The sequence below is a fragment of the Entelurus aequoreus genome, linkage group LG16 (genome assembly GCF_033978785.1).
Source record: "Entelurus aequoreus isolate RoL-2023_Sb linkage group LG16, RoL_Eaeq_v1.1, whole genome shotgun sequence".
NCBI classification, from domain to species: domain Eukaryota; kingdom Metazoa; phylum Chordata; class Actinopteri; order Syngnathiformes; family Syngnathidae; genus Entelurus; species Entelurus aequoreus.
This window is the reverse complement of record NC_084746.1, coordinates 48851030-48867222: the sequence shown is the minus strand read 5'-3', so window position 1 is coordinate 48867222 and position 16193 is coordinate 48851030. Positions and strand designations below refer to the sequence as shown.

Genomic DNA, 16193 nt, shown 5'->3' with positions numbered 1-16193 from the left:
AGATGAAGAATTAATCTTAGTCCTCAAACAGGTTTTAAAAAAAGCATCTTTTTGAGTTTTTCTTGCCATCTCCCGGTCTAAGTTGAATGTCAAAGTTGATCAACTTCTCGATTTATAATGTAGAATTGACTTTCCCAGATTCAGAGGCGATGCAGCAGCTCACCGGCTCAGTATGTCAATAGCTGCATAAGCTATTGTCTGTGTTTAGAAAAAATAGCCCTGTTGTGCAAAATAAATGTGTCCACTGTAGTGAACACTGGCCCTTAGGAGGTTAAAATGTCAATGCAAGGATCTTCCAAGTTCATCTATACAACACGCTACAGGGTTTTTATCAGGGCTGTCAAAGAAATAAAACATTTAATTGCAATTAATCGCATTTTGGTCATAGTCACTTTATGATTATTCACGATTAATCCTAATATGGGGGAGGGCTGTGGGGGGCTGTGCCCCTTAGGAGAAAGATACCAGACGTCCAATGTTCCCTCTAATTTTTCATGTGTGTGAGCAAAGGCAAAAACTCCCTGAGCATTCAGTGGAGCCCACGTGAGCAACATCAGACGTGCACACCCTGGCTACACCAGCAGCACACCCAAACCTGACTAAATAACAACTTCAATCTCCATCCATCCATCCATTTTCTACCGCTTGTCCCTTTCGGGGTCGCTGGAGCCTCTCAGCTGCATTCGGGCGGAAGGCGGGGTACACCCTGGACAAGTCCCCACCTCATCGCAGGGCCAACACAGATAAACAGACAACATTCTCTTATTATTATAATCAAATGACAGCAGTCATTTCCATTTCTAATATAAGTGTTCAGGCCCACTTACAATGACAATAACAACAAATATTGTTTTTCATGAGCTGTGTACTTGTATTGTTTGTCTGGGTGGAGGTCCTGCTTTGGAAATAATTTGTACCCCTTTCAGACATTGCATTTAGTTCCCATTAAAACATTCACATGTTGCACAATGAGATGTAAGCAGGGGATCACGTGTACATTCCTGCAACTTCCTGTTTGTGAAAAATATATTTTTATTAGTATTTATTTAATATACTAACAGCAGTTCATGATTAATATTTATAAATGAAGATTCCTAATAAATGACACTAGAATAAGCACACATTTGATTGGTAAATCATAGTGTAACGACCTGGTATTACACTTTATGTGTGGTGTTGGAGTTGTCCGACTTTTTGTGTGGCTGTAAACGCATCACTGGCTAAGTGCCATATGTGCATGTGTTGGCGCAAGTGAGAAAGAGCGAGCGGCTGCTGTTGATATAACAAAGTTTTGGTCTGGTTTGTACTGCAGAAAATGACCACTTTTGCTAGATATCATTTTTTCCTACTAATGTTTTGGTGTTGTGTTTATGGCCGACAATAAAGAGTTTTGCTCAGTAAAGTGATGGATGGAATTCATGTCCTCAAAGCGTCTCGACAGACGTTACAATATTTGAACAATGATGACGAAAACTGTTTTCTCTGTCGTGTCCGTGTGTCGAAAATTGTTATGCGCTTATTTTTTTTATTTGATTTTGTGCGTGGCATAGATTTGCCGTGCGCAGAGGACGCTTGAGCAGTGCGCAATTGCACATGCACGCACCTTAGAGGGAACGTTGCAGACGTCCCCACGGAATGGGTGGGAGGGAGCTCGAGGAGGAGCAGAGGCGTCTGACCATGTGGCCCCCTTTAGCAGCCCTGGCCAAGGATGCAGAGACAGGAGGCAGGCGGTGAGTAAAAATAATAAATATTATATATAAACAGAAAACTAAACCACAAAAGGAGTGAAGAAAAGAACAAAAGAAGACGAGTGCAAAAGAAAGTGCACAAGTCATGTAACTTATTTTGTAAAAGCGGTAGGCAATGATCCGGCCCTGTCAGGAGACTGATTGGCGACTGGGTGCAGGTGTGTCGCGGATGCCAATCAGGTAGCAGGTGGGGAAGCCTGCATGGAACATTACAAAATAAGGGCACAGGACGGGCATAAATCCAAACACAGTTACAAGGATGTAACACAGATCATTGCATTGACATTTCAAACTCCTAAAGCCAGGGTCCACTAGAGTGGACACTTATATTTTGTATAAAATAACTATTTTGCCTATGACTAAAGAAAGAAACCAAAAACAAATGTCCACTGCAGAGGAAGCTGGCTCTCAGAAATGATAATCATATAAGAGAGAAGTCCAGCCTTAGTTTTCTAGAAACAATTTAATGGAATAGCCTTGATCTAAACTATAAATCTCCCATCGGTATTATATTCTACCCGCTTTATGCTGACAAAGCAAACTAAAAGAAAGACTGAGAGGCGAACAAGGCCATCAATTTTCACCAGAACACTTCTTATAGCACAATTTGTGTCCACGTGTTAAAGATTATATCTATAACTCACATTGCTATGCAACACATTTTACTCTTTGAATGTAGTAGAACAACTCAAACTATGAATTTACTCTTTCAAGAAATTAAAGGGCTCTCTAATGCGGACAATATTGATACTTATTTCTCGACCTAAAAATCAACACGGTACATTTCCTCCCAAAGTAAACGCATTAGTGATTTTAGGCTTGTTTTTAATGAATTTCACACATTTTGGAACAGCCATTTTTAGCTCCAAAATGTGTGCGAGCCTGCATCAGCCTGCTCTTGTCACCTACAAAAGACTGGAGGCATTTTCATATTGGGTCGTATGTGTTTTGGTAACATCCTCATCCTGAATCATGTTTTTTTTTTCAAACACAATTTGAATAAATTAACAAAAGAAAGGAATGGAAGGACAGAAATACTGAGTCAGAACCTGCGGAATAATATCCTGTACATTGTTACATACATCTTTTGCCACTTTTTTGCCGCGGACTTTGCGGGTCCTTCTTGGAGCAGACACACTAGTGCAGTGTTTTTCAACCACTGTGCCGCGGCTAACTAGTGTGCCGTGAGATACAGTCTGGTGTGCCGTGGGAGATTATGCAGTTTCACCTATTTGGGTTAAAAATATTCTTTGCAAACCAGTAATTATAGTCTGCAAATAATGTGCCGTTGTTGAGTGTCTGTGCTGTCTAGAGCTCGGTTGTACCATACCATATCAGTAGGTGGAAGCCAGTAGCTAATTTCTTTGTAGATGTCGGGAACGACGACAATAGTTTGTCGTGATCACAATATGCAGACGACAGCGGGAGGCAGTGTGCAGGTAAAAAGGTGTCTAATGCTTAAACCAAAAATAAACAAAAGGTGAGTGCCCCTAAGAAAAGGCATTAAAGCTTAGGGATGGCTATGTAGAACGAAATTAAAACTGAACTGGCTACAAAGTAAAAAAAAAATAGAATGCTGGACGACAGCAAAAACTTACAGCGTGTGGAGTACATCCGTACATGACATGACAACAAACACATCCAAAAGGATTAGGACAATTCCAAAAATAAAAACACATTGAAAATAATTGGCCCCATTTGTCCATACTACATCCAGTTCTAGTGCAGTTTTATGGAAAAAAGTTGAATGCCCTACTGTGACTTTAAGTCCGTATGTATGTACGTATGTGTATATATGTATGTGTATATGTATATACATGCGTATGCATGGATATATGCATGTGTGTTGATATATACATATATATATAGATATATATCTTCTTTTTTTAATCTTTTTTATTATTTATATTACTATATTATTGTGTATGCACCTTAGGGGATCTGCTCCAATTTTGTTGTTCTTTGAACCTGTTCACTGTAATAATGACAATAAAACTACACTACCGTTCAAAAGTTTGGGGTCACATTGAAATGTCCTTATTTTTGAAGGAAAAGCACTGTACTTTTCAATGAAGATAACTTTAAACTAGTCTTAACTTTAAAGAAATACACTCTATACATTGCTAATGTGGTAAATGACTATTCTAGCTGCAAATGTCTGCTTTTTGGTGCAATATCTACATAGGTGTATAGAGGCCCATTTCCAGAAACTATCACTCCAGTGTTCTAATGGTACAATGTGTTTGCTCATTGGCTCAGAAGGCTAATTGATGATTAGAAAACCCTTGTGCAATCATGTTCACACATCTGAAAACAGTTTAGCTCGTTACAGAAGCTACAAAACTGACCTTCCTTTGAGCAGATTGAGTTTCTGGAGCATCACATTTGTGGGGTCCATTAAACGCTCAAAATGGCCAGAAAAAGAGAACTTTCATCTGAAACTCGACAGTCTATTCTTGTTCTTAGAAATGAAGGCTATTCCACAAAATTGTTTGGGTGACCCCAAACTTTTGAACGGTAGTGTATATTCTATTCTACCACACCCGCCAGACGTCGCAGTTAGATTAGGCTGGGTCATAGCAAAGAGATGCAAACATCAATGCAAGTCTGTGGCAAAACTAAAAAACAAAAATAAGCTTGACTGATACAAAAAAAAAATTAAGATTGGCACTTACCCCCCCCCCCCTGACAAACAACAGATTTAAGATTGTCGAGGATGTCGGTACGCATTTCGTCCATCTTCTAACCCGTTCAGTGGCCTTGTGGTTAGAGTGTGCGCCCTGAGACTGGAAGGTCGGGAGTTCAAACCCCGGGCCGAGTCATACCAAAGACTATAAAAATGGGACCCATTACCTCCCTGCATCTCAGCATCAAGGGTTGGAATTGGGGGTTAAAACACCAAAAATGATTCCCGAGCGTGGCCATTGCTGCTGCTCACTGCTCCCCCTCACCTCCCAGGGGGTGAACATGGCGATGGGGTCAAATGCAGAGGATCATTTCACCACACCTAGTGTGTGTGTGTGACTACCATTGGGACTTTTAACTTTCTGACTTATCCTCTTAAAAAGGGCCTAGTCGACGACCTCCTCCTGCGTGATATCTGGATCCTAAGATGCACGAGGTTTGGAGCGGCCCAAAAAAGAAGCTGCACACGACAAGGCCGGTAAAAAAGTATGGCGTAGTAGTAGTAAATGTAGAGTTGACGGCTGGAGTTAGTTCAAGCGCCGATTAAAAATGAAAAAGGTCCCATTTCCACGGAGCCCCCGCTAAACACGCCTTGCACCGACCTTGTTTAGACAGAAGTTCCGACGCGTCACTCTTTTTTAAAGCCAGGGCAAGACTTACCTCCCAGGACAGGGGTCGGCAACCCAAAATGTTGAAAGAGCCATATTGGACCAAAAATACAAAAACAAATCTGTCTGGAGCCGCAAAAAATTAAAAGCCATATTACATGTGTCATGAGATATAAATTGAATTAAGAGGACCTAAAGGAAACTAAATGAGCTCAAATATAGCTACAAATGAGGCATAATGATGCAATATGTACATATAGCTAGCCTAAATAGCATGTTAGCATCGATTAGCTTGCAGTAATGCAGGGACCAAATATGTCCGATTAGCACTCCACACAAGTCAATAACATCAACAAAACTCACCTTTGTGTGAGTTGCACAACGTTAAAAGTTTGGTGGACAAAATGAGACAGAAAAAGAAGTGGCATAAAACACGTCCAAGAAAGTCGGAGAAAGTTATTCATGTAAACAAACTATACGGTGAGTTCAAGGACCGCCAAAATTAGTAGGACAAAACGGCGCTCGCCAAATACTCGAATCAGTGAAGCATGTTTAATATAAACAGTGTGATTTATAACAATTAGGGAGGTTTGTGTAATGTTTGTAATCCTACAGAAACCATACTAAACAAAAAAAATAGATTTTTTTCTCCTCATCTTTTTCCATTCTTCATACATTTTTGAAAAATCTCCAGAGAGCCACTAGGGCGGCGCTTCTAGAGCCGCGGGTTGCCGACCCAAGTCCCAGGAGATGCACTAATAATAACATACCCATAATCATAATCATGTATTTGTGACGAGCTGTCACTTCATTTCTGTTTGTGGTTCCTTGTTTGATGTTTATTTCCTGTCAGCGCTCCTATTTTTGTTCCATTTCCTGCACGTCTCCCTGAGCGCTGGTTTTCCTCACCTGTCCCCGATTGGCAGCCGGGCACACCTGGTGGCAGTTGCCAATCAGGCGGCTATTTACGCCTGCCTCGCCTGTTCCTCGGTGCTCGAGGATTGATTATTGTTCGAGAACCTCTGTTGTACACGTGACTACTCTTCTTCAGTTAAATACAGTATATCAAAATCCTCTTACCTGCTCCTCGTTCTCCTGGTTCCTGCATCTCGGGGGCACAAATAAGCCATGCGAGTTCCTGACAGTATTATTACGATTCGTATTATCCACTGATGATCATCCAAACCGTATCAGATCATCTCTATATTACACTCTTCAGTAGTGATGGGTGCATCGGCAACACCGATGCATCAAGCTCATAGAGCGATACCCTGTGTCGGTGCGCGTACCGCTTTTAGAAAGTCACGTGACCGATCATGAGCTGCTTTGGTCACGTGACCGATACGCCAACTGTATCGCACTGACGCCTCCTCTGTGCCCCGTGAGCAACGTTCCCTCTAAGGTGCGCGCCTGCGCAATTGCGCACTGCTCAAGCGTCCTCCGCGCACAGCAAATATATGCCGCGCACCAAATCGAACCCATCTGAATTCTAAACAAAATAAACACATTTATTCTGTGTCATTTTGAAATGCAACTTTGAGTGACAGTGACAACAAGCGGCCCTAACGGTGTCCGTCAACAACACGCATAGCACTAAACCACTGGTGCGTTTACGGCCACACAAAAAGTCGGACAACTCAAACACCACACAAAGTTACACTATGACTCCTCAGTCATACGTGTGCTTATTTTTCTGTCATTTATTATTCATGTTAATTTATTGATATTAATCATGGAATGCTGTTACTAGAGAAAGATTACAGGAATGACGGCGTGGCAAAGTTGGTAGAGTGGCCGTGCCAGCAATTGGAGGGTTGCTGGTTACTATGGTTCAATCCCCACCTTCTACCATCCTAGTCACGATACATGTTCACATTATTTATTGACTGTATCTAAAAAAGATACAAATATATTTTTATTTAAATGAAGATATGAAATAATCATAAATGAAATACAATGACTTGGTTTATATTATTGTATATACTAGGTCAGGGGTCGGCAACGCGCGGCTCTAGAGCCGCATCTTTAGCGCCGCCCTAGTGGCTCTCTGAAGCTTTTTAAAAAATGTATGAAAAATGGAAAAAGATGAGGGGAAAAAAATATATTTTTTGTTATTATATGGTTTCTGTAGGAGGACAAACATGACACAAACCTCCCTAATTGTTATAAATCACACAGTTTGTATTAAACATGCTTCACTGATTCGAGTATTTGGCAAGCGCCGTTTTGTCCTACTAATTTTGGCGGTCCTCGAACTCACCTTAGTTTGTTTACATGTATAACTTTCTCCGACTTTCTAGGACGTGTTTTTATGCCACTTCTCTTTTCCGTCTCATTTTGTCCACCAAACTTTTAACGTTGTGCGTGAATGCACAAAGGTGAGTTTTGTTGATGTTATTGACTTGTGTGGAGTGCTAATCTGACATATTTGGTCACTGCATGACTGCAAGCTAATCGATGCTAACATGCTATTTAGGCTAGCTATATGTACATATTGCATCATTATGCCTCATTTGTAGCTATATTTGAGCTCATTTAGTTTCCTTTAAGTCATCTCAATTCAATGTATATCTCATGACACACTATTTGTATGTAATATGGCTTTTAATTTGTTGCGGCTCCAGACAAATTTGTTTTTGTATTTTTGCTCCAATATGGCTCTTTCAACATTTTGGGTTGCCGACCCCTGTACTAGGTCATAAAATCAGTGTCAGTTGAGTCGGTCCATATGGTTGCCTGTAGGGATTTTTAATGTCCAGCAGATGTCAGTATTTAGTGACACAGTATCAATACAGTTTTGCAATGTGTCGAAACGCTTCATGACGCCTCATCAACCCATCACTACTCTTCAGGAAAGGAAAACTTGAGATATTTCTTTGGTGGTCGTTGGAGGGGCCGTAGAAATTGGCTGCCAGGCTTCTGTCAGTCTACCTCAGGGCAGCTGTGGCTACAAATGTAGCTGTCAGAATAATTGTAACTAAGTTTTCAAAAAACTTTGTGTTGAAATGAGTTCCCGGCGAGAGGACAAAAGCTGTCTTTGAACCTACCAAACAAAAGGCTTGTAAAACTCCACTGTGTAGGATGGGAAGCAACATGAAGGTGTTCTGTTTCTTTCATGTGTTGTAATCCACAGAAAGATTTTGTCTTGACCCAAGAACTACAAAAGCGGAGAGGAAGCAGGACCAGACTCCCCCCCGAGGCGATCTTTTCTGTGAACTGTTTTACGACCTCTTCTTTGAACTCTTTTACGACCTTTTCTTTTAAACTGTTCCGTAACCAAAGGCGATGGTTGTTTACGACCCCCGTCCCTTAGAAACAGCTGTTGCCATGTAGTGAGGGAAAGTCCAAATAAAAGAGGGGGCGTACAATCTTTCGCCAGAGCGTGGTGAGACACTGTACCCTTACAGTGTCCAGGCGCCTCTCCTCAATTGAGCCACATTTAATTATGTCTCTGTTTAATTCTTTGCTTCTTGTCTTGATTAATAGATGTCATCAGTGTTGGAACCTGACAGTAGCTTACCACCTTCAGGGTGTGAATATGGAGTTAATGAGTGATGGGGTTCTCAGTTTTCTCTGAAGCGCTTTGAGTGTCTAGAAAAGCGCTACATAAATCTAATCTATTAAATTTATGATCATATTTAAGTGAATAATGATTATTTAAATTGTTATTCTGGCCACTTTGTATTGTAATTGTTAGTGATTATTTTGTTTAAAAAAAAGCATATTTTCCCCCCCAAAACAGCACTATTGTCAGAATAATTGTATCTAAGTTATCACAATACTTTGTGTTTCCATGAGTTCCCGGCGAGAGGACAAAAGCTGTCTTTGATCTTACCAATCAAAAGGCGTGTAAAACTCCACTGTGTAAGGTGGGAAGTGACATGAGGGTGTCGGTTTCTTTGATCTATTGTAATCCACAGGAAGATTTTGTCTTGACCCGAGATCTACAAAGCGGAGAGGAAGCAGGACCTGACCCCCCCTCCAGGCACTTTTTCTTTGAACTGTTTTGTAGCCAAAGGTGACAGCTGTTTACGACCCCCCTTCCTTTAGAAACAGCTTTTGTTTTTGTTTTTGTTTTTTTTATTAAATCAACATAAAAAACACAAGATACACTTACAATTAGTGCACCAACCCAAAAAACCTCCCTCCCCCATTTACACTCATTCACACAAAAGGGTTGTTTCTTTCTGTTATTAATATTCTGGTTCCTACATTATATATCAATATACATCAATACAGTCTGCAAGGGATACAGTCCGTAAGCACACATGATTGTGCGTGCTGCTGGTCCACTAATAGTACTAACCTTTAACAGTTAATTTTACTCATTTTCATTCATTACTAGTTTCTATGTAACTGTTTTTATATTGTTGTACTTTCTTTTTTATTCATGAAAATGTTTTTAATTTATTTATCTTATTTTACTAATTTTTTTAAAAAGTACCTTATCTTCACCATACATGGTTGTCCAAATTAGGCATAATAATGTGTTAATTCCACGACTGCATATATCGGTTGATATCGGTATCGGTAATTAAAGAGTTGGACAATATCGGAATATCGGATATCGGCAAAAAGCCATTATCGGACATCCCTAGTATTTTTCTGTGGAACTGCCAGCATTGTCACTTCATTGAAGGTGTTTGATCGTAATAATTTGGAAAAACTCTGTAGAATAAAGGTATTTTTCTGCAGAACTGTTTGCATCGTCACTTTATTAAAGGTGGTTGATCTTAATAATTTAGTAAAAATCTGTAAAATTACGATATTTTTCCGCAAAACGTTTCATGAAAATTTCTGTAAATATGATGTTTTTGATCATTATTTGGTTTACAATGTTTTACTTTAATTTCATGGTTTTCGTTTGGCAGCCGGAGCTGCCAGTAGATGACCGTTTTTTTACGGAATTTTTTTTTTTTACAGTACAGGGGACTGCGTTGTCCCTTTTGAAATAAACTTAATTCCTAATAAGTTGTGCTTAATGTGCACCTCGAAACTCATTCAGAGCTATTGTTCATTCAATTTCATTTTTGTGAACTGGTATTTGTATTTGCTAATTCTTTTTTGGGACTAAGTTTCGTCTGATCAAAGATAGTTTTTTTTTTGGTAACTCATCTTTATGTTATTTTTTAACAATCATTTTTCAATACAAAATTACTTTTCTTCAACCTGAGCATAAAGTGATATCATTACACTCGGTTATATTGCTTTAATAAATGGCCCTCCATGCCATTCTTCACAGCATGGATTAAATGTATGATACAGGTCTTGGTTAACATCTGTTGCCATGTTGTACTGAGCAGCCAGATCAGACACCTTTTATAATTTGGCAGTTATAATAATCATAATTAAATAATCATGAAACCTGCATGAAAGAACAAGAAGGACAAAAGATGGCAGAAGTTTGCTTGATTCTCTTACCTTCTCTTAGGCTTTGCCTCCTATCGTCCTATTTTGGAACTTGTTTGGTCATGGATGATTGCTGCTGTTTGAGATTCAAGGTTTGAAAAAAAAATACAAGTCTTTCCTCCACGGCTCTACGTTGATGTCAAGGTCACTTTCCGTGTGAGGGTCGTTGCAGTGTGACGTCACCACCCTGTGGACTAAGCAACAACAACGACAAGAATACAAATATGGACAGTACAGTATGAAACATCACTTCTTTTAATGACCCCTGTACTCCGTGATTACTTTGGACGACCCACTTCAAAACACGCACACGCACACACGCACACTTCTATCCCTTGTTCCCAGCCCTGGTTGCCTAGGAGACAGCTGATGGGGACCCCATCATCATAAAACACCACCAATGAGACTGCGTTGACAGGCAGGAAGAATTTCCGGCGTTTGTCAACTTTGTCTCCCTCTAGCGGTCAAAACATGGAAACAAAAATATTTTTTTTCACCCACCGACTCTGCCTAGTAACCTAATCTGCATGGAAGTAGAACTGTCTCACATCAACTTATATATATCAATTTGATATTAATACATATTCATATATCAATAAATATACAAATACAAATACAAATGTGATATACAAATAAATAAATTATTTGTATAAATAAACGCGTATTTCTAAATATATTTTTGAGATTTGAAAATATATACAAATAAAATGTATAAATATTAAAATGCGACATACAAATAAATCAAGTATTTGTATAAATAAACGTATATTTGTAAATATATTTTTGAGATTTTAATATAAATATGCTTTATTTTGTATTTGTATTGAATTTGCATATGTGGATCGCTTTTTTGCTTTTGTGTCGATTAGACATTCCTCCCACAAACCAGATGCACAAATAAATGTGACCTACACACTCCCCTGGACTACCAGCAGAGGGCACTGCAGCCAGAGCGGTCTCGGTCATAGACATGGTCAGACACTGGCGAGCCAATCAGCGGCACACTAGGGAGGGTCACTTGATGATTGATATATGATGATGATTTGACACCCTTTGCACTGATAAGAGATCTGTATCAGCATCGGGACAAGGTCATTAAACGGCATTGATACAATAAAATAAGCAGCTCGCACGGTCTTTCAGATTAAGTGGATAAATTAGCATTAGCTTGTGCGTTCTTTCTGTAAAGACGTGGATTGTTTTTGTGCAGAGAACTCCGGGCATTTTGCGTATAATGCATATAATGCTCTGTGACCCAGACCGCTCTGGCTGCAGTGCCCTCTGCTGGTTGTTCAGGGGAGTGTGTAGGTCACATTTATTTGTGCGTCTGGTTTGTGGGAGGAATGTCTCATCGACACAAAAGCAAAAAAGCGATCCACATATGCAAATTCAATACAAATATAAATACAAAATCAAGCATATTTATATTCAAATCTCAAAAACATATTTACAAATACACATTTATTTATACAAATGGATTATTTATAAATTTTATTGGTATATATTTTAAAATCTTAATATATTTACAACTACGCTTTTAATTATACAAATTATTTATTTATTTGTACATCACATTTATATATGTATTTGTATATTTATTAATATATGCATATGTATTAATATCATATTTGTATATATAAGTTGATGTGAGACAATTCTACTTCCATACTTCTGGCACTCACATCCAGTCCCAATGACACATCACCACGATGGGGAGAGGGCCTTAAAGAAGTTTGAATACACAAGTTATTCAGCAATATAATTTATTCTAATCAACATTAGATTGTTAGTAAAAGCATTTGTACACATCGCTATTGGAAGCAGGAAGTCACCTTTGTTGTGCTTTAGTTTCCTAAAATAACTAATCTAAGACAAGTAGCATCCCTGCGCTATGATATACATAACACAGACACTCAAGTGTGTTTACCTTCTGCTACTGTGTTAAGGATGTCACACAAAAAACAGCGCCCCCAGTGGGCAGGAGGTCAGGAACAGTGTCTATGGATGGGTACCTTTCAATACGGCGCCAATTCTAAGCACCTGGGAATCGGTACCAGTACTCAACAGTAATACATTTAATGTGTTAATAAATAAAATATATTTCCTCCAGTTGCAAGTATGCATTCATTTGAGTTTGTCCCAGGTGTGTTGCCTTAGTCAGGAAGTAGTCTCTGCCATTAGGTTGAATATGCCAGTCTTGTCTTTCGTTGAGTCCTACAAAGTGTTTGATTGTAATGTGCATCTCAGTTCTAGTTCACATTTCTAACTTTGGAGGTGTTGAAACCGCCATGTAAAATCGCTAATGCTAATGTAATGTAAATCGTCACCGAGCTAACGCATTTTGAAAAGCAGAGGCTTACATTTGAGTGCTTTCTATCAGGCATGCTTGGTTTGTAAGCATGGGAAATGGCAACATTAACTAGAAGCAGTCTGCTACCAATACGCCTGTTTGCCCGCCAAGTGCTTGAGCCGGGGCCGATTATGCAACAGGTATTGACATATGGTTCCGTTTAATTTAACGAGAACTCAGTTGTACCAAGTACCTATGAAAGTACAAATTCAGTACCCATCCCTAATTGTGGTACAGAATTTAGAGTATCTACTAATTAAAAGTGAACAATGTCAATTGGTACTAACATAACACCTCAACCAAAATTGATGGAGGCGGCAGCAGTTGGAGACAACACAACAAAGTCAAAGTTGAACGCCCACACCTACTTGGAACAATCTAGAAAAGAAAGTCAAAGGGAGAAATGTTCTTGTGGTAAAACAAGTTTTTGTCCTCTATGCCTCGCACTCCGACTGGTCGGTGGCGACGCTGCCGTTCAGCTCGCCCTGGATCGGCAGCGCACCGCTGACGTCGGTCGAGTCGCCAACAATGAAGGTAGGCGTCCCACCTTTGCCGTTGGCGGGCCCGCTCTCCGCCTGCTTGGACCCCTGCTGGGCCAGGGTGGGCTCCTCGTCAAGCCGGCTGGAGATGGACCAGTAAAGGTGGGCGTCCAGCCTGGCGGCGGCCAGTGAGAGCTCCCGTGCCGAGCAAGAGGGCGTGTCCACCTTGTGGAGGAGGAGTGGAGATTTTTTTTTTTTTTTAATCAAGCAAGAAAACAATGAGGATTACAGAACACTAACATTTATAGGGAAAATATGGCTATAAAGTTATACAAAAACTTGAAAAAGACCTCAAGTTAGGGAGCATTGCTTTTTCTTTGGCTTTTTTGGTGTCACCTACTTTAAAAGTTGGACAAGAGGTGAGGAACAGGACTTGCGTTAAACCTCACATTCAAATTAACATGGCTAACTTCTTTTTATGTTTGCATTAAAACGGTAAATGGTATTTACGTAGTACAAAACCCAAAACCAGTGAAGTTGGCACGTCGTTTAATTCGTAAAATAAAAACAGAATACAATTATTTGCAAATGCTTTTCAACTTATATTCAATTGAATAGACTGCAAAGACAAGATATTTCATGTTGGAACTGAGAAACTTCATATTTGTTTGCAAATAATCATTAACTTAGAATTTAATGGCAGCAACACATTGCAAAAAAGTTTGCACACTGTCATTTTTACCACTGTGTTACATGGCCTTTCCTTTTAACAACACTCAGTAAACGTTTGGGAACTGAGGAGACACATTTTTGAAGCTTTTCAGGTAGAATTATTTCCCATTCTTGCTTGATGTACAGCTTAAGTTGTTCAACAGTCCGGGGGTCTCCCTTGTGCTATTTTAGGCTTCACACATTTTCAATGGGAGACAGGTCTGGACTACAGGCAGGCCAGTCTAGTACCCGCACTCTTTTACTATGAAGCCACGTTGATGTAACACGTGGCTTGGCATTGTCTTGCTGAAATAAGCAGGGGCGTCCATGATAACGTTGCTTGGATGGCAACATATGTTGCTCCAAAACCTGTATGTACCTTTCAGCATTAATGGCGCCTTCACAGATGTGTAAGTTACCCATGCCTTGGGCACTAATACACCCCCATACCATCACACATGCTGGCTTTTACACTTTGCGCCTAGAACAATCCGGATGGTTCTTTTCCTCTTTGGTCCGGAGGACACGACGTCCACAGTTTCCAAAAACAATTTGAAATGTGGACTCGTCAGACCACAGAACACTTTTCCACTTTGCATCAGTCCGTCTCAGATGAGCTCAGGCCCAGCAAAGCCGGCGGCATTTCTGGGTGTTGTTGATAAATGGATTTGGCTTTGCATAGTAGAGTTTTAACTTGCACTCACAGACGTCGCGACAAATTGTATTTAGTGACAGTGGTTTTCGAAAGTGTTCCAGAGCCCATGTGGTGATATCCTTTACACAGCGATGTCGCTTTTTGATGCAGGGATCGAAGGTCACGGGCATTCAATGTTGATTTTCAGCCTTGACGCTTCCGTGCAGTGATTTGTCCAGATTTTCTGAATCTTTTGATGATATCACGGACGGTAGATGGTGAAATCCCTAAATTCCTTGCGATAGCTCGTTGGGAAATGTTATCCCAAACTGTTTGACAATCTGCCCGCGCATTTGCTCACCAAGTGGTGACCCTCGCCCCGTCCTTGTTTGTGAACGACTGAGCATTTCATGGAAGTTGCTTTTACACCCAATCATGGCACCCACCTGTTCCCAATTAGCCTGTACACATGTGGGATGTTCCAAATAAGTGTTTGATGAGCCTTCCTCAACTTTCTCCGTCTTTTTTGCCACTTGTGCCAGCTTTTTCGAAACATGTTGCCGGCATCAAATTCCAAATTGTCATGTCTGTGTTCATGTTTTTGTTTGGCCATGTGCTGTTTTGTTTTTTGGACACTTCCTTAGTTCCTGGTTTCACTTCCTTGTTTTGTTTGTCACCATAGCAACCATTAGTTTCACCTGGTTCACATTGTCATGTCACGCACCTGTTTTCACTTATCATGTCACTATATAAGCTTTTCTGTTTCTGTTGTTGGTCCTGGCGACATCACACCTTCTCCACACAAATTTATGCTCCGCACCTGTTTACCATAGTTGTTGTTTCATCTCATGCCAAGTAAGTTTTGTTTATTGTTCATAGTTTTGTGCCCACGTGCATGTCTTTTGTTTCATAGTCTAGTTTTCTACTTCCGCATTTGTGCGCGCCTTTTGTTTGTACCTTTTTGTTTGAGTTAAAAGATTAAACATGTCCTCACCTGCACGCCACGTATGGTCCAATTCATTTGCACCACGGGAGAGCAAACCACGCCACAGACCAAGTTCTGACACAAATGAGCTAATATTTGCAAAAAATAACCAAAGTTTACCCGTTTGAACGTTAAGTATCTTGTCTTTGCAGTCCATTCAATTGAATATAGGTTGAAAGGGATTTGCAAATCATTGTATTCTGATTTTATTTACCATTTACACAACGTGCCAACTTCACTGATTTTGGCTTTTGTACTGTTAACAGCGTTGAAGTTCTTTTTACACTTGAATGACAGACTTGTGCAGTAAAAATCCTGATAGTACGCTTACCTCAAACGTGTGATGGAAAGCGCCATAGTCGATGTCGAAGAAGCCCTCAGCCAGGGACATCATGGGGCTGAAGCGGTGGCCCCACATCACCTCCTCGGTCAGGTAGGAGCTGCGAGCCTGGCAGGTCATCCCTGCACACAGGAAGTCGAGTTCCTCACAGAGCTTCTGCTGCTTTGGGCGGCGTGCCAGCAAGACACAATGTCCCGGACGCATGAGCGCTTTGATCACCGCGCCTTTCTTATGAATATTCCTT

At 40.3% G+C, this 16193-nt stretch overlaps 1 protein-coding gene across 1 annotated transcript in view; it reads right to left on the bottom strand.

The window, feature by feature from the left end:
• Positions 1-12205: 12205 nt before the first annotated feature.
• kcnj9 (potassium inwardly rectifying channel subfamily J member 9) overlaps positions 12206-16193 on the bottom strand; it is a 45464-nt gene continuing 41476 nt past the window's right edge. The window contains exons 7-8 of the mRNA XM_062023172.1: positions 15941-16071; positions 12206-13504 (exon numbers count right to left, since the gene is read on the bottom strand). Of these exons, the coding sequence (XP_061879156.1) occupies positions 13235-13504; positions 15941-16071 (401 nt within the window). The 3' untranslated portion in view covers positions 12206-13234. The remainder of the gene's footprint in view (positions 13505-15940; positions 16072-16193) is intronic.